This window comes from Dermochelys coriacea, chromosome 2, assembly GCF_009764565.3.
Source record: "Dermochelys coriacea isolate rDerCor1 chromosome 2, rDerCor1.pri.v4, whole genome shotgun sequence".
In the NCBI taxonomy this organism is placed as follows: domain Eukaryota; kingdom Metazoa; phylum Chordata; order Testudines; family Dermochelyidae; genus Dermochelys; species Dermochelys coriacea.
The window spans coordinates 180539898-180559234 of NC_050069.1; the positions used below are offsets into that span (position 1 = coordinate 180539898).

Consider the following 19337-nt stretch of genomic DNA (forward strand, 5'->3'; position numbering starts at 1 on the left):
GAGAGATGAAATTGGTACTAAAAAACTCTCTGTTGTTTTTAAAAAACATTAAAATAATTTCTAAAGATCTTGTGATCCGTGAGTTGCTTAGGTGTGTGTTTTAAAAGAAAGCAGCTGATGGTGTGCTGAGACCAATGGGGAGAATCATAAAATTAGCGACACCTTCTTATTTGTCCATCTCAAGTGTTTGATCCCTTCCAACTCACTAACCCTTGGGATTATTAAATCACTGGAATGTAGTAGAAACTAAAATGCAATCAGCTGTTTTATCCCTTCCTCATATTTTCCTTGCTATCTTGCCCTTTCCCCAGGCACAAACTGGATCTTAGGGTATTCTGAAATCATAAGATAAAAATGTTCCAAAAAGATATTTAAAATTGTGTTTTTCTATCTTACTGCTCTCCAGATTTGATTTTTAAATTAGGCAGAGTGAGCTATTTCTGCCAGTAAGTGGAGTGGCTCTTCTGGTTTGGGGCCCAACCCTACAATGGTTGAACTTCCTCAACTCCCACTGACTTCAGTGATTGAGGAAACTTAAATGCTTCAGAGGATAAGGTCCTTTATTTAGGTGTGTGGGTAGTAATTAGCAGGATTGCTCAATGTACCCAACCCCATTTTATATAATCTGAAAACAGTAAGAGTGAACACCTTCCTGACAGTGAGATGAATTAGGTTTTGGAATAGTTTTGCAAAGGAAGTACTTGGTGCCATGTTGCTTAAGAAAATTAAATCAGGGTTGGACAAAGCACTGGAAAAAATATGGTAGAGAGCAATTTTACACTGGCAGCAGCTGCTGACGACACTAGGGTGAAGGCTGACCAGGCAGAAGGGGAGATGGTCTCGTGCTAAAGGCACAGGACCTAGGCTCAAGTCACTAGAGGGAGATTTTCAAAGGCTCATTGAAAATCAATGAGAATTGGTTACCTGTCTCTTCTTTGTGCATTTGAAAATCTCCACATGCCAAATTTTCCCCTCTGTAAAAACTAGGATAATAATACTTCTCAGCATTACAGGGTATTTATATCTGTCAGGCACTCGGATATTGCAGTGTTGCAGGCCATATCAGTAGAGAGAGAGAAGGCCCCCTCCTCCCTCTCTCTTATGGCAAGAAAGCCTTTGGATGCTGAGCCACTTTTGAGGGTTATTTATTTATTTTTGGATTGGCTAGCGTTCAAATTCACTCTCTGCCTCTGGTTTATGTGGGGCAACGATGTTTTCTGGGGGGGAGAGGAGGAAACATGGGAGTTAACGAAAGGGAAACTGCAATCTTGGAGGGGAGGAGAGGGGAGTGGGATTTACCTCGCATCACTTCTATCACCTTGTTAATTTGTAAGTCCACATTTCCCCTGTGCCTTGCCTGCACGCTGTCTGTGTAGGCTGTGAGCTCTTCAGAGCATAGACAATGTGCTCTCTGTATTCAGTGAGCCACCTGGTAAACCTGTTTGGTGGTGGATAAATAAGAGTTATTTAATTTTTCTCAGGTATTATTATTTAGAGGACCCCCAATTTGTGTCAAGCACTATACAGTCCTTGGGCCGAGGAAGAAACACAGAGCCTGACCAGTTGGATTAGGATGTACTAGATCAGTGGTTCTCAAACTAAGGCTGCCGCTTGTTCAGCGAGAGCCCCTGGTGGGCTGGGCCTGTTTGTTTATCTGCCACGTCCGCAGGTTCGGCCTATCGCAGCTCCCACTGGCCGCGGCTCACCGCTCCAGGCCAATGGGGGCTGCAGGAAGGGCAGCCAGCACGTCCTTTGGCCCATGCCACTTCCCGCAGCCCCCATTGGCCTGGAGCGGTGAACCGCGGCCGGTGGGAGCCGCGATCGGCCGAACCTGAGGACGCAGCAGGTAAACAAACCGGCCCGGCCCACCAGGGGCTTTCCCTGAACAAGCGCGGCCCTAGTTTGAGAACCACTGTGCTAGATGACTTTTTTAGGTTTTTCATGTCTAATTTCTATAGTGTTATGATTGTGTACTTTAGTGATAATTATCCAAATTCTGGATTGAATTGTGTAAATATCTAACTGTTCTTCATACTGTGCTCGAACGCTTGAGGCCATTTCAGTGAGATGTACACTGTATTAAAGAACTGCTAAACCAATCCAGATTGTGTCTCATTGCTGTTGTATTTGGGGGTCTTTTCTCCATCTCTTTCCTAAAGAGCATGGGGAAGTTAGCTAGCTTGGAAAACCAAGAAACCTATTCAAGCACTAAAGTCTTTTGACAGTATATAAATACCATGCAGAATATTCATACCATGGCTCTCAGTGGGAAAACTATGGTATTTGAAAATAATCACAAGAGTACTAATAAAACACTTTCTAAAGGTAGTTTGTTTCTATAGTTCTAGTCACTTGATATTTGAATGGATCAATTTTTCACAGCTTGTAAATATACAGTAGATTGTGCATCTCCTGCAACTCCTGTTCCGATATACATAAGCATTTAACTAGTACCTGGGAGGATTATGGCCTATCTGATTAAGGGCACAATCTTTATGCACAGAACTTGCTATGCTTTCAGTGGGGCTTCTGCATGCAGAGGGCATGTGAGATGAAGTGATAAGTAAACATGGCAATCAACATAGATGGAAAGTCTGATGTTTTCCAGAGGGGAGGAATTTTGGTTTACCTCTAAAATTGCACTCCTTTTCTGAGTCTTGATTGGGATTACTGCTATACAGAATGATGTCTGGTATTACTTTATTCACACAGCAACCCAAAATTATGGTCTTGACACACTTCATATTTTATGAACCCTCTACACATTCAGTTACATCTTAGCCTTACTAGATTTGCTGTCAAGTTGATGTTTAAACCTCTCCTTTATGTATTCTTAATTAATCTAAGGAGATAGCCAACGAATTCAGGTTTCAGAGTAGCAGCCGTGTTAGTCTGTATTCGCAAAAAGAAAAGGAGTACTTGTGGCACCTTAGAGACTAACAAATTTATTAGAGCATAAGCTTTTGTGAGCTACAGCTCACAAAATGCATCCGATGAAGTGAGCTGTAGCTCACGAAAGCTTATGCTCTAATAAATTTGTTAGTCTCTAAGGTGCCACAAGTACTCCTTTTCTTCCAATGAATTCAGTCACCTGTGCATCCTTAGACAGTGTCTGAAATCAACATTTAACGCTAGATACACATTAGTATAAAAATCTACGGAACTTTTCAACAAACTCCATATGGTAGTAAATTCATAGAGCAATATGGAAATAAAAGCAATCAAGTATAATCAGTTATTATTTTGTCTGAGCTGGAATTGGGACTGCTCACATTTTTCTCTTGGTGTTTCAGACTGTATAGCTTGCATTATCTTTTCTCTCTTGTACTAAATAATAACGATAACAGGTGCGCTTTCATAGAACATTGTGTCTGATTATGCCAGTTAATCAAGTAAGCATCACAATAATCCTGTGAGGTTTATCACGTGCCTTTATGATGTATGATACTAAGTATTATTTTATAGATGGCTTCACTGAGGCACAAGTAGGTTAAATTGCTTGCCTTTGGCCACATACTGACTTACTGACTGTGATGTGAATAGGACCTCCCATTCCTGCACGCCAGCCATTAGACAAACTTCCCTCCTTGAAGCAGACTGGTTGCTGGAGTAAGACTACTATCCCCAAAATCAAGCTCAGTATCTCATGAGGCTATCTCAGTGAGGAAAAAATGGTATGTGAATAAATCTAAAAAGTGCCTGGTTTTGCTTTGTTTGTTCCAGGGAGCTAAAAGAGAAGATTCAGCCTGAAATTTTAGAGCTCATCAAGCAGCAACGTCTTAACCGACTTGTCGAAGGCACCTGCTTTAGGAAACTCAATAGTCGACGGCGACAAGGTACTGCTCAGACCTGGATAGTCTGGCATTTCACTGTTATTTCTCTATTCTAGGTTAGGTCAGGAGCATAACTTACTGGCAGTATTTGTTTTTAGATCCAACTATTAAGACATTTCTTACAAGGAATTACCCAAGGAATCTTTTAGTTAATTTCATTCTTGAGTGTCCTATGCTTCAGTGGGAACTTTAGAATTTTCCTCATATGAACTCTGACCTGTGGAATAGGTCCAGTCATTTTAGGCCCAGCATTTGACAAAAATCTGAAGCAATGGTTTGAACCAAGAGCTAAATACCTTGCACGCTCTCTTGATCTTCTGGTGTCTTGTTGATGACAAGGTCAAAAGCTCTACCTCTCTCTGGAAAATAAGGTTGTAAATTAATAACACACAGCTACTGTGGTATTCAGAACCTGAACATTCTTTTTTAAAAGACTGCTTTTAAATTGTGCTACTAATTATTTATATACCTCATCAAAGGCCCATCACTTTTACTTGTGGTGAGCACAACTCACAACCGCTCTCTACTGACTTCCCGTCCGTAATTTTCTTCTTTTATGATCATTTACATTAAACATAATGTGATGCTTAAATATTTCAAAAGCTAGCAGATTTTTAAAAGTACTCAAATCCATAATCTGTGCCCCTTGGGATGAATAAATTATAGGCATAGAAAAACTATCTTCTCAGCTACATGCACCATTGCTCAGATTTGGATTGTACAGCTCACTTTACCAAACCAAACTCTACATGATTGTTTTCCCCTAACGGTAGCCCCCTTCTTCCCCAGGAGCAGAAGTTCAGGTGAGAAATTGTGGATTCAACATGCTACCCAGAGTTGGTTCCAAAATTTGCCTAAATACACCCAGACACTTCCACCCGCATTTTGATTAGATTCACATTTCTATACTTTTATTTTTACTGTAAATGCAACATGAATTAGAAAACTCTAAAAGCTAGGAGTAAATCTAGAGAGAGTAGATTCTAGAGAGGTAAATATTTGAGAAGTAGAGATTGATGTGAAAGGCAGCCTTTTGTGCATAAAATATAGTCCCTGCAATATTCTCATCCTAGAAGATAAGCAGTGCACCGTCCTTAACCAAAGCTGATGGATGTTTTTGGAAAATTGCAAATTGGAAAATTTTCCAGGGTGAAGATGAAAAAAAGATGGCCAAATCATTCAGCTTTAAATCGTTATAATCTTAATGTTTAATAATATGTAATGAACAAATTGCACAGGATTTTCAGAAAGGAAAAAAAAATCAGTGTGCTATTATAAATGTTTACACAGATCCGTAGAGACATGTAACGTGTACATTCTCAGCAGCAACAGTAGCATCTTCTGCACAGCTGCTGAGTGGTCAAAGAGACTTGCTTTGGTTTGGCAATCATCATCACCTGGCTTTAGTTTTAACTAAACCAAACCATAATCCTGGGATTGTTTGGATCTGGGATCCATTTTATTTGAACCACCAAAGTTCTGGGGAGGGAGAGAGGAAAGAGGGTTGGGTAAAACGTTTTTGGGAAAATCTCTAAAGGAAAGATGGAATATTTTTGGTTCTTTAAGTAATTGATTGCTTTAAACTAGTGTCAGTTCAAAAAAACATGAGCCGGATTCTTAGCTGGTATATATTGGTGTAGGTCCGTTCACTTCAACAGAAATATACTAATTTACACAAGTTTAAAATCTGGCCCCTGGTCTGGCCCCTGGTCAAAAAGTTCCTTGCACCATGCCTTGCAAAGAACTATATTGGACAATCAAAGTAATTGCTTCAATATCATATTTATGCAGCACCATAAGTGTGCATGCTGCTTTGCTGGCAAATAAAAGACATGTGCCTCCTGGTGACTGGGTGTACCAGGCCTTTGTGGCCCCCTCCTGAAGGCCCTACTGTTCTGCTGCACTCCACCTCAGGAAACAGTTCTCTGTGAAGAACAGAGCAACCCTTTAGAAACCAGCAAGATTTGGCCTCTGGCAGTCAGAAGGGCTAGGGACCAGCAACAGCCAATCAAAACTCAGCAGGCTGAAGTAAAAGGTAGCTGCCTGCTGTCAACAAGTCAGTTCCTAGCTGGAGCCAGAGGAGCAAGGCAGGATGCTCCACAGGCTGCAGCCGGAGGAACCAGGCTGGGTCAGGGACTATTACTGGCTATAGTCAGTGGCTGGGAATAAGAAGGAACTCTGCTGATTCAATCCCTGGCAGGGAATTAAACCCAGAAAGAGTAAGAAACTATTTCTTTATTATTGGCCCTGATGGGCAAAGACCTATTTCTAATTTTTCAGTTTGTTGTACCCCTGAAGGGCCCAGTGACATAAGGCCCACAGAGGCCGGCTGACAGCGTGCGGGGGGACACTGGTAGCCAAAGAGAATGGCAGCACCATGACCAGATGGCAATGGGGTGCTCAAGGGGTGAATGAAACCCACCACACTCCCCCAAAGAGCTGACTTATCTATGGGCTATAACTGTGCCCTCAGGATACTTCTGCACTTTGACCTCCACTGCGCCCCATCTGGAGCTCTAGCATACATTTTTACTGATTCAGGGACAGCTGCTGCACCACTTTTTGCAAAGGCGCTTGCAATCCCTCCTCCTCCCACATGGTGGTATCAAGGAAGCTAGTGATGCTGTTGATGCTAAACTCACAGAGACCTTGTGCACAGTAAAAAGTAAGGACCGTGATGGGCTTACTTAGACTGGAAGCAATTTGAGACAGGGAGTGTCTTTTTTGTTACCTGTGCCTGTGGTGCCTAGTACAATGAGGCCTTGGGTCTTTGAATGAGGCTCTTTGGTGCTACTGCAATATAAATAGCTAATAATATGGTGCGAAGTGGGGAAGCCTCCATGAGTCTTCTTCTCACCTCTCTTGTGTGCACACAAGCTGAGCCAATCTCCACAAATCTGAAAGTTTAGACTTAACAAGATAAGTAACTGGAAAAAGAACAAAAACCCAGCAACAATGGGGGGTGGTAAGGAGAAAGGACAGTGGTTACAACAGTAAGGTCATGTAGTTGCTCTGATTTATTATGCCTGCATCTTGATCCATTCTTTTTATGATTTTTTTTTAATATAACCCCTGGAGCAAATGTTCCAAGTCTGCAGAATGTGCAAAGGGGTATCTTAACATGGCCACCCATCAGAAACTAAAACCATTTAATTGCCCATTTAAAACATAATTAACTGGCATTATTCTGAGATAAAGATTCCAGAGCAAACTTCTATTAAGACTGTTGTCTGAACAGGTGGTAGGATACACATGGGTAGTCGCAGTGGGTTGAAATAATTGACTTAAGAAATAATGAGTAGAGAGCTTGCAAACTCTGTCACTCTCAGAGGGGTAAATCTTTTTCAAATTTGGATTTAGCTGGAAATCCTCCAAGCCAATGACTGCCTCAGTGGGATGATCTTGAAATGGAATATGGAATATCTGCAGTCATATCACTGCCTTTTGTACTTGAAAATGGGGTTATCATAACAGCATGAGCTCTCTCACTATATCAAGAAGTCTTTGATTGTTGCCATAGCAGGACTTCTGAAGGGCTTGTTGATTAAAATAGAGAGAGAGAGGGCGCTTCCCTACATATTACCCCCAAAAGCTTCCACAGAATATGAGATCTTTTTCCTGGTATAAAGAAAAGGAGTACTTGTGGCACCTTAGAGACTAACAAATGTATTTGAGCATAAACTTTCATGAGCTACAGCCAAGTGAGCTGTAGCTCACAAAAGCTTATGCTCAAATAAATTTGTTAGTCTCTTAGGTGCCACAAGTACTCCTTTTCTTTTTGCGAATACAGACTAACACGGCTGCTACTCTGAAACCTTTCTGAATAAAGAAGAATGAAATGGAAAAACAGACTGGGCGCTATTAGGCCATTGTGTAATGTCAGCGCGTAATGCTTCGTGAATCACCATTTTGTTAAAATGGTGACTGTCGTCTGGCAGTTAGCCAGTTCAGAATGTGGAGTGATCTGTCCACTGCCATAGTTTAGCCTGGAAAGAAAGGGGAAGAGAGCCAAGCAAAAGCCCACAGAGCACTCAGGAACTCTCCAAGTTATTTCTGGTGGAGCTAAGTAGTAGAAAAGGCTTCCTGTAAGTGAGTTTTATTGGGCATAATAGATATATTGCCATTGTCACCCAGCACACCCATGGTTCATGTTGCCGGGTGCATTATTTTGGAAGAAATGCCCTTTTGTCTTTAATAACATACAATTTCTCTTTAATCTTCATAAAGTGGGAAACTATGTACCTCAACTAAAGACTCTTGGGTAGTAATTTTTGCATGGAGGAGGAAGCCTGGTTATATAACCCTTGAAATTAACAACGCAGGGACAGCATGTTTTTAAAGGGGACCTGCGATAGGAATTTAAAGGGAAAAAAAGTCCTTTGGAGTTTGTGCTGAATGCCTCCACTAACTAGGAGGAGAGATGAATCAGCGTTAATTGAAAATAGTTAATTCAAAACACATCCTTTTTCCTTTTAGTTTCTGCAGCATTCTCTTTTCTACAGGCAGCCTCCTCCACCTACTCTTGTTTTATAAAAATAAAAATGCAAAAATAGAAATCGGAGAGTTTGTTGAGGGGTAATTGGTTAGCCTAATACCTCAAGTAGCTCTGCAAATCAATTAATTAAGGCTCATATAGAAGTCTTATGTAGGCCACAATGATCTCTGTCTAAATATTCAGGTTAATTAAAATAATAAATAAAGACCATTTACAGAGGGAGAAAAAGAAGTTGAATATAAATTCATAACATTGAAAAGAAAAAAGATGAATCTACCCATTGCAATATTGAAATGTGCAAGGTCATTTAGTTACCTGTATTTTAATAGCACTACAAGACCACAGACTGTAGTTGGTGTGAATTTTTTGCCCAAGGATTCTTTAATTGTTTACAGTGTGGATTTTAATATAAAACTTGGAACATGGGCCATCTCTTCTCCTGTTTGTGACCACGTGGACCACTTCCTTTCCTGTTCCTAATCATATAATACTGTTGTGGCACCCACAGCATACAGTTTACATGGAATAGTAATATTAGGAAATGGTTTAATGTATCTTAGCTGCCTTTAATGCAATTGGAAACAGCACCATGTGAAGAGCCAACACTAGGTAGACCATCAGCAAGTGCTCACCAGTGGTCCCCGGACTACAATTTGACAGCTGGTATCCTAAATTTAACAAAGTGGTAAGATGCCATTTAGCAAGACACGGTGAATGAGGTAATATCTTTTATTGGACCGACTTCTGTTGGTGAGAAAAACAAGCTTTCAAGTTTACATAGAATTCCTCAGGTCTGGGAAATGTACTCAGAATGTCACAGCTAAGTACAAGGGTGGAACAGATTGTTTAGCATAAGTAGTTAACAGCCATTCAAGGTGATGTGGCCCATTAACACCCCTCAGGTCAGAGGAGAGGGAGAAGAAAAAGAAGATGGCAAAGGGGGGGTAAGGTTAAGTGGGTTATAGACTTGTAATAAGCCATAAATCCAGTGTCTCTATTCAGTACATGACTTTTAGTATCTAGCAAAGTGATGAATTTAAGTTCCCAGGCTTGTCTTTAAAGGTGTGGTGCAGGTTTCTTTGAGGATGAGAACTGAGGTCAGATACTGAGTGAGTGCTTTGTGATATGATGTTTTTGTCTCTTATTTTTCTGTGTGCATTCATTCAAGAGCATAGTGATTGTCATATTTCACACACATAGCTTTATTGGGGCATTTAGTGCACTGAATGAGGTACACCACATTGTGACAGGCATGTGTAGGACCCATGGATCTTGAAAGGTGTGTTATGTGAGGTGTTGATCATCATAGCAGTGGAGATGTGTCTGCAGGTTGTATCTGTTGTTCTGGTAGGTCTGGTGCCACTTTAAGTTGGTGTGTCTTGGTCTGTGGGAGCTTACTTCTGATGATAGCATGGAGAGGTTGAGGGGTTGTTTGAAAGCCAGAAGTGGGGGTTGAGGAAAGATTTCTTTCAGGATGTGGCCCCCATTAAGTATGGGTTGTACTTGTTTGATGATACTCTGTATGGGTTCCAGTGTGGGATGGTAGGTGTTTACAAGAGGTGTGCAGTTGGAGGGGGGTTATTTCTGTATTGAAGCAGATTCTCTCGGGGTATTTGAGTGACCCATTTCATGATGTGATCTACTTCTCTGGTGAAATGTTCTTGTTTGGTAAAGGCAGTGTTCAGGTGTATATCCCAAACTTTCTCCACAGACTATGCTCTGTGGTATCTGAGTGCCTAGCTGTAGATAACAGATTTCTTCGTGTGTTCGGGGCGATTACGGGATCTGTGAAGGTAGGTGTGGTGATCCAGGAGTTTCTTGTATATACTTGTCTGTAGAGTTCCATTGTTGAAGCTGGTTTCAGAGTAGCAGCCGTGTTAGTCTGTATCCGTAAAAAGAAAAGGAGTACTTGTGGCACCATAGAGACTAACAAATTTACTAGTCTTTATTGTTGAAGCTCATCGTGGTGTCCAGGAAGTTGATGTTAGTGTGGGAGTATTCTAGAGAAAGAATAATGGGTTGGTGGTGGTGGTGGTTGAAGTTGTAGTGGAAAATCCATGAGGGAATTTAGGTTATCTAGCCAAAGGCTGAAAATATCAATGTATCTCAGGTATAGTGTTGGTTTCTTGGGCATTTGTCCAGAAATTCTTTGTGAGGATGGCCTGCGAAGAGGTTGGCATATTGATGAACCATCCTAGTACCCATGGCTGTCCCCATGGTTTGAACGAAGTGTTTGTTGGTGAATGTAAAATTATTATGGGTGAGAATGAAATGGATGTGTTTGGCAATAACTTCAACAGAGAAAGCCTGGGAGCTTAAATTTGTAACGTTGCAAAATACTAAAAATCATGGACTGAGTAGAGACATTGTTTTAATAAACCATATATCCAATATATACCCACTTAACACAGATCCCTTAACTTTTTTTTTTTTTACATCCCCCTCCCTCTACCCATGAATGGAGAAGTGTTAACTGGCAACTTTACCTTGAATGGTCCCTTGAAATGTGTTAACTACTTATGCTAAACAGTCTGGTCCACCCTGCATTTTTTTTTCCCCCCACTGAATGCATCCGATGAAGTGAGTGGTAGCTCACGAAAACTTACACTCAAATAAATTTGTTATTCTAAGGTGCCACAAGTACTCCTTTTCTTCGTGCATTTAGCTATGACACTCTGAGTACATTTCCCAGACCTGAAGAAGAGCTCTGTGTTTGAAAGCTTGTCTCTCTCATCAACACAGGTTGGTCCAATAAAAGCTATTACCTCACCCACCTTGTCTCTCCAATATCATGGGACCAGCATGGCTACAAAAACACTGCATACAAGATGGCATTTAATTAACAGGCTCCTGCAGCTCTAGTTTAAAGATCAAATATTTTAAGCAGAAAATTCTTTAGAAGGTTAAAAATCAGAGCATTTAAACTTGGTTTCTAAAAGAAGACTCTCTAGAAACTCTACTTAATTACACCAGCTGCCATATACTTGGAAGAGGGATGTTTAAATGTTCTTTTTTTTCAGATTTTATAGAAAAAGTACAGTTAACTGGTCCAGTTTCCTCTAGTGGCAAGCTATGAGTCCCCTGAAGAAAATATGCCCTGAAGAGGGTCACAGCAGTAGTTGGGAATCTGAAGCACTCAGTACAAATCACAATGTGAGCGGGGCCAGCAAGACAGAAGATTCCATCAGCTATAAATACTGGTAGAGCACCCGGTGACATACTGTTTGAGTATAAATCCAGTGAAACTAAACCTGGCCCAGCCAGGCAAGATGCCTGATAGATAGCTGCCTGTCCTTCCCCAACGGATGAATTTTGGGATGGAACTGAAAATTCTACCCACTGACACACACAGGAGTGAGTTAAGCCTAGAGGATAGTTGGCGTAGTGAAGTAAAGGGATGATAAAATGAGCCAATGGAAAATGAGTGAATTTAACCTTTTCCGACGTACAGGTCTAGGGAGGAACAATAATTAGGGTTAGGGCAGAGGACTGGGAATCAGGTAACCTGTATTCTATTCCAAGTTCAGCCTCACATTTTCTAAATTACTTTGGGCAAAGCCATTTTAAGCCCTCTGTCCTCCAGTTTCCCCATCTGTAAACATGGGAAAAATAATACTTACTGTACTTGATTGCCAAGATCAGGTCCTTAGTATTTTTAAAGCTCTCTGAGGTCCTCAGATGGAAGGCACTGTTGTAATCTTAGTAATCAAGCTGGTATCCCTAATAACATCAGTAATTCAACGAGAGTGAGCAAACCAGACTTAAGAACTGGCTAGGCGGTTTTAATAGCATGGTAGTTATGAGTACCAATAAATCATGGCCCTTCTTTGTCGCTCAATATTGTTTCTTGTAGCAACAGGTTATCCTCCCAGAAACTGTTGTATTAATTTAGATGAATTTATGGGCCTAAAGAGTTAAAGGTGTGAACATGACTCTGAAACTGTCCAATATTAAACAGTTTTAAATAAGGTTTGGGTTTGATATACAGATGCTTAATACAATGGGAATCACATTAGGCAGTTCTTGCCAAAGGTTAGAAATGTATTGATTGGAACACATGAAAAGGGAAAAGAACAGAAAAAAATCAAAACAAGGCAAAATGCATTGAAATTGACTGATTATGAAAAACAAACTTAATCAAAAACCTGTCAAAGCTCCTTTGCAGAGACGGTAAATACTGGTTAAAGTCTCTTTTCAGTCAAACAGTTCTCCTTGGAAGGGAGGAAAGGGTTATTTCTGTTAAATTTTGAGTCTTTCCTGCTTTTAACAACATGGACAGACGCAGAACGGAGAGAAGAGATAGAACAGTAAAGATCGGGGAAATACAGCTTTTGTTGATGTTCTTAGGATAGAGGGTGACTAGTCAGTCATGGATGGATGCTTTGGACTGGCAGGTTGGCTATGATAGCAGATGTTCTGGACTCTGGCTCACTTCCCTGTTCAGGGATGTCATCCGATTGGTCTGGTCAGGTTCCTATCCTTCTCTGGTCCTTCTCAGGCTGAGCATTTCTGGATGGGCCATCTCATTTCACCATGCTGGTGCTGTGCAATACAGTTAATCTCAGGATCAGATGAAAAGCTGAAAGAAAGAGAGAACAGGAGGAAGAGGGTTGGGGATGAAAAGGAACATGCAAGGAGGGGAAGACACAGCAAGATTTCACCTGTATCAGGCTGGTGACCTCACTGATGCAGCAATGATCATCAAGCATCCCCACTGGCATATCAAGGTCTGGTGTCACAGCAACAACCCTTTCCACAGTGATGGCACAAAGTTTTATTTTTCTCCCCAAAAGTCTCTCTTTTTTTTTAAGGGCCCCAAAAAGGTGATGAGTGGAATAATCCATCCTCTGTTTATTTCGCCAATCAATTAGGCCTAATATCCAAAGCACCAATTTTAGTCCACTGATTTCTGATCCTCTGTTCCTCTGGTTTACCAGTCACAATTTTAACGCAGTCCTTCAGTGGTATCAGTAAACTATTTTTATTTAAATTAGCTTAATCTTTCTGTCGTCTTCTCCTCACATGTTTTCTTAAGTAGTTTTATGTAACAAGTTATGGTGATAATTTTTAAACCATTACCTATTTTTTTACCAGTTAGGCCAACAATTACGGTAAATTTGTACACCCAATTATCACACCACCACCCATTCTAAAGTAGAGTTTTATCAGTGCATATATAACATTAGATGAAAAATTAAGGGTTTTGTGCCCAGCATCTCAGCAAAGGGCCGTAGACTATGGAGCATCTCTACCAAGGGAAATCGGGCTCAGCCTAAGACTAACAGTGTTCAGGGCAAAATGCAAGCTGCCCAATTTTGATCTGACCATTTCACCAAGGAAGAAAAAATTTCTCCAGATATATGCACAGACCCACAACTCTACAGAGTGCAGAGTTGAAGTTCCATTTTGAAATTCCTTTCCAGTCTTTTAAATCCCGGCTCAGTACCTCGATACCAAGGTAATCATTTTTAAAGGCTCTACAGGCCTTCCTAGCTGTGCTTTCTTGATTTAAAATGGCTTCTTCCTAAAAATGATTAAAAGGTGTAAGAACTTGCACTTGTATTTTCTTTTCATTTGTGTATAGGTATTTGGAGCTTGAAGACAAAAATTGCATTTTTGTCAGCTTAACGTTTCTTGTGTCCTAACCATAAACATGGTTTCCTCTCTTTTTCTTATTACTTAGCACCATTTTGCATGGGTCCTGTTTTAGTTTATCCTTTAGTTTAAAAAACAACTGAATCAAAACATTTACCAAACCTACCATGTAGTAAAATAGCAACATGCACCTGCACTACTTCACACAACTCCTATAAACCAGCATGATCCCTTGTAAAGCGGAGATCCTTAAAAATGGTGCATCAAGCTGAAAACTAGCTAGCTGTGGCTGTGATGGGTGTGGCAAAACACAAAAGGAAATCAAACTCTGTTTTCAATTGTTAATATACTGGTTGCCCTTCTCTCAGCCTGGTAGTATGGTCATTGGAACCATACAGCTGACGGAATATCATTAGTTCCTTTTGCAGGTCTCATTTAAATCATTTCCCCTGCCAGCAAAGTTTTACCATGGCAGCAGTTATGAATGAGACTCCTGGAGAGTTGCACTGGACACACGATGAGCGGCCGTCTATGATTATTAGTTCTTTAATTATCCTTTTGATATTAGGAATCATTTTACAGGCCTTCCTAGCTAGGCTTTCTTAGTTTAAAACCATTGCTTCCTAAAAATAATGTAAAGGAGTAAGTACTCGCATTTCTATTTTTTTTTTTTTTTAAAGAGATTTGGAGCTGGAAAAAGGTTATTAAAACACTCTAATCATTAGTATGTTAATGATCTGGTTCATTTTAGCTCCTTCAGTAACTCCAGTGCATAGTCTTTGATGATTCTCTCCATGTTTCATACTAATTGTCTTTATTGACACCATCCACTTACTCATTGCCCAAAGGTATTGAGACTATAGTAAGGTCATGCCGACTTTCAATAGGAAGAAAGGATATTTTTAATCATAAGAAATTGCTAGCTATGTTCTCCTGTACTATCCAGAATTGTAAAACTGTCTCATGAATAGATGAGGTTGCTATTAGAGCTAGAGATTATATCCTGATACTGTATTTAATAGGTTTCAGAGTAGCAGCCGTGTTAGTCTGTATTCGCAAAAAGAAAAGGAGTACTTGTGGCACCTTAGAGACTAACAAATTTATTAGAGCATAAGCTTTCAAAGCTTATGCTCTAATAAATTTGTTAGTCTCTAAGGTGCCCCAAGTACTCCTTTTCTTTTTGTATTTAATAGGAATGCCTCTTTTATGAACGAAAAGGACAAGTTGTTCCAGTGTTGGATGGGGGCAGGATATGTTTTTTTTAAGTATTAGGTTTGAAACATTTCTGGTAAAACTACCTAGAACCAGAGGTTCAAATCCAGGGAGAATTAATTCAACCATACATTCTTCCAAGACTCATAAATTGAATGCCAAGCAGTTTATTATAGGTCCTTCATATAAGACCATATAAACTGAGGGCCCTGTCCACTCTCTTATGAAGCCCCTATAAAATTTTTGTAAGCACAGAGACTTCTGGTTTCTCGACTACAACTTCCCTTCTCCCTAGTGCTGTGCAACACACTATGTGCTGGTTACCTGCAGCCCTCCATCCCAGGGATAGCTGTGTTTCAGTGGCACTTTATGTACATAGCACTAGACTCTAAACCCAGGCACACAAAAGTAAATCAGTTAACTCTGGGGTTGCTCCAGATTTATGCTTGTGTAACTGAAATCAGAATCTCTCACCATAGTTCATAAGTGCTCTGAGTTCTTTCAGGAGAAGGTGCTACATAAATAGAAAAATATTTGCATTTATTATTTTCCAAACATTTTTGCACATTTGCTGAGTGAAAAAAGCTAAGAGAGGGATCACATGCACAGTTTAAAAATCTATGATGTTCAATCATGTTTCTCCATTAGGTGATTGTTTAGATTTATTTTAAAGAAGGGACAGTGGGTCTTACAGGATTCCTAAAAATGTCGGGCTCATGAAGCCATGTGCTAGTCTGGTACTCTGGGGCTTTGTCTATGCTAACCTTTCCCCTAAAATTTCTCAACATGGGTGCCACTCCACTGGTGATAGAAATGATGGGAGTGGTGATGTAGACAAGCCACTAGGCAGCCACTAGCATTTTAACTACCATTTTGTCCAATCTTGCTCAAAGTTTTAGGCGAGCTGTAGTTCAGGTGTAACAAAATTGCATTTTTGACAGCATACTGTGGAATGTTTATTAGAGGTGCTGTGGTACAGTTGGCACCTAGGTGGTAGTCTGGACTTATTCTTTCAGAAAGGGAATTGGCAGGCAGTGACCTTGTATGTTAACTAGTATTTTAGTCTGGCTCTGCCAGCAAATATTAGTGGTAGCAGTTCTTGGCAAATATTAAGAGAAATAATAACTGAAGAAGCTGAAGATGGGAAGAAGTGTAAATATACTTGGGCTCCGAGAGAACAATATGCATTTGTGGACATACAAAATAATGACTTATTTGTTATCTAGAGCAAGGATTGGTAAGCCCCTGGCGAGCCAGGCCGGTTTGTTTACCTGCCGTGTCTGCAGGTTTGACTGGTCACAGCTCCCGCTGGCTTCAGTTCACCGCTCTGGGCCAACGGGGGCTGCGGGAAGCGGTGACCAGCACATCCCTCGGCCTGCACCACTTCCCGCAGCCCTCATTGGCCTGGAGCGGCGAACCACGGCCAGTGGGAGCTGCGATCGGCTGAACCTGTGGACGTGGCAGGTAAACAAACCGGCCCAGCCCGCCAGGGGCTTACCCTGGTGGGCCGCTGCCAAAGGTTACCAATCCCTGATCTATAGAATAAGGCTCTTGGTGATGTAGTTATTGAAACCATAGAGAAATTATTATTGTGGTCTGTAACACAGTAAATGTACATGGTGTTTTATAACGCATATCAGAAGGCAAGGGCCACAGTTTTCAAATTTAAATAGTCATTTTTGGGTACTCCATTTGAGATATCTTAAATGGGTATGGTTCTCAATTACTGAGCACTCTGCACTTCTTCCAAACAATCCCCTTAAAGGCATCTCAGGTTAGGCACCCAAAGTCACTAGTTTCTCTTGAAAATGTTAGCCTAAGTCTCTTCCCAGAAGAGTTCTTGTTTAAAACTGGTTTTCGTAAATGGTGGCTGAATGAAAATAGAAGTGCTGCAAGAGGACCAGTTCAAAGACTCTTCTTAATTATGTGAATTATTGTGAATAGTCCTTGCCCTCCTCAAAACACATCACACATTCTTTAACCATTACACAATACTACTTCCTTGCAGTTTAGCATATGAAATGAATAACTTTTCTCCTAAGCTATTGGTGATGAAGATGAAAACAGATGTTAACCTTTTTTAATGTATTATTTTGTCAGACAAATTTTGGTATTGTCGATTATCGCCCAATCACAAGGTCTTGCACTACGGAGACTTGGAAGAAAGTCCACAGGGAGAAGTTCCTCATGATTCTTTGCAGGATAAATGTAAGTCATGTAAATGTGCTGGCTCTTCTATTAGTTAATTTTTAAGTTACTTATTTGCCTTTAAGACAATGCAATATAAATATCTCCATTAATGGGCCCAGTATGCTATGCCCCTCTGGTTAAGGTATATCTTGTCACAAGCATTCTTCTCAAGTACAGACCTCTGGGCAGTCTATAAAGTTTGTCAGCCTGCAGTGATGGTAGAGCTTGCAAAGTGTGTATTTTTTCAAGGCTATCCAATTGCAACTCTACCCAGAAGGATATGACCAGTTCCAGTCAATTTATGCCACCATTTGGATTGTTCACCTCAATTCTCGTGTTTAGCTTCATCTTATTTTGAAACCCAAAATAAGTGGCCAGATCTTGTCTTTGCGAATCCATGAGTGACATAGATCTGCTCTTGTGGCCTGGGAACTTGTGAGATCTGGGTTCAATTCCAGACTCTGTTACAGCCTTCTTTTGTGTCCCTGAGAAAATTGTTTAATCTCTTATTGCTTCACTTCCTCATCTGTAAAACAGGGATTATTCTCCTCTACCCCATGGGGGTTGTGAGAACATATACATTAATGATTAAGCAATATTCCAGGACTCCATGATGGGGGCAGGCCACAGAAATATTTAAATAGATAGTAAGCATGGACATTTTTTGATGTGTTCATGTATCACTCTCAAGTTTTGGAAAGTGTGCATGAGGAATGCATTCTCTGGTTTCAGATGAGTCTTCTTTTGAACTTTTAGCTTTGAAATGTTATGTTTCCTACATAGTAACACAATTCATTCTCACTGCCTCATCAGACTGCAGATGTCAAATAAAATCAATTTGGAATAGTAAACACCTTTTGTAAGTGAAGACAGGTGTTCCTACTCCTGTAAATGGTCTAGTATCTGGGAGATAAATCCATGATGGAGAGCAGATGAAGGTCTTTTTCAAAAGTTGAGACAACTAGCTTGATTATAATGATTGCCATGTGCTTAAATGATGCACTATTCTGAGAAATGATGTAACTTCTCTCTTTTCAGTGTGGGTTATGTGTCCTCCTCTGTGCCCAATCTACAGAGCATGTCATTCTTTCACAGATCCCATCTAGGGAATGTAAAGAGAGATTTTCAAGAGCACCTAAGAGATTTAGGAGTCCAAGACCTATTGAAACTCATCCCCTTTTGAAAGTGTCCCCCTTAGCTTAAGACATAGAGGTCAAACTGTAGCTCAGGAGGTCCTAGATTTGGTCTTTGATGATAGCCACGAAAATAGTCATTACACATCACCCAAGAAAATGAGACTAAAACTTAAAGAATGGGTAAGAAATCATTTCCTTGTATTTTGTCCTCATTAGTAATAAATGTCATTCTTGGCATTATCATATCAGTCACCTGTGAGTAAAGTTCATACAAGTTTATTCTGCTTCTTTAGTGAAGTAAAAGAATAATTCTGCAGACTTTGGGAATTTCTCCAGCCTGGAAACTAAGAGAGAAGTAACTTAATAACCTAAACTTCTTAATTGATTAATAAAAATAAATAAGTGTAACACAAACCTTTGGGGATAATGAAATCAAAATCTTTGTTCTGCCCCCATCCCATAAAAATGTCTGGGTGCTGCTTTGTGTTGGCCTGGGAAGGTGATACACCTAACTGGAGTCACATCATAGTGGCATTTTACAATCACATTCACTTATTTTCATTGCTGTACAGAATTGCCTCAAGGGTGTTTCGTGCTTTTACTGGAGTCCTTTGTCAGAATCTAGGACAGGGTTTCTTATCGCTGCACAAAAGCATTGGTGCTGGGAAAAGCTATTTGTTTGCTCTGCAGTTAGAGAAATAGGGAAAAAATATTACAGTAGCTTTGGAGTGAAAGATGAGGCAGTGAACCCCACTCTTGAACTGTGGCTTTAGTGACTGGGCCCCAACCTCCATAAAATGTGTATGTCAGATGACCAAGTGAATTAGATAGTGACAGAATTTGAGGGAGGGCCACCATTCCTTGAGTGCCACAGAC

The 19337-nt window shown here is 40.4% G+C and overlaps 1 protein-coding gene across 7 annotated transcripts in view; it reads left to right on the top strand.

Annotated features, from left to right (window-relative positions):
• ELMO1 (engulfment and cell motility 1) overlaps positions 1-19337 on the top strand; it is a 438626-nt gene that overhangs the window by 399958 nt on the left and 19331 nt on the right. For all 7 annotated transcript variants that reach the window (XM_038391750.2, XM_043508739.1, XM_043508737.1 and 4 more), the window contains 2 exons: positions 3724-3836; positions 17236-17343. In XM_038391750.2, coding sequence (XP_038247678.1) covers positions 3724-3836; positions 17236-17343 — 221 coding nt within the window. The remainder of the gene's footprint in view (positions 1-3723; positions 3837-17235; positions 17344-19337) is intronic.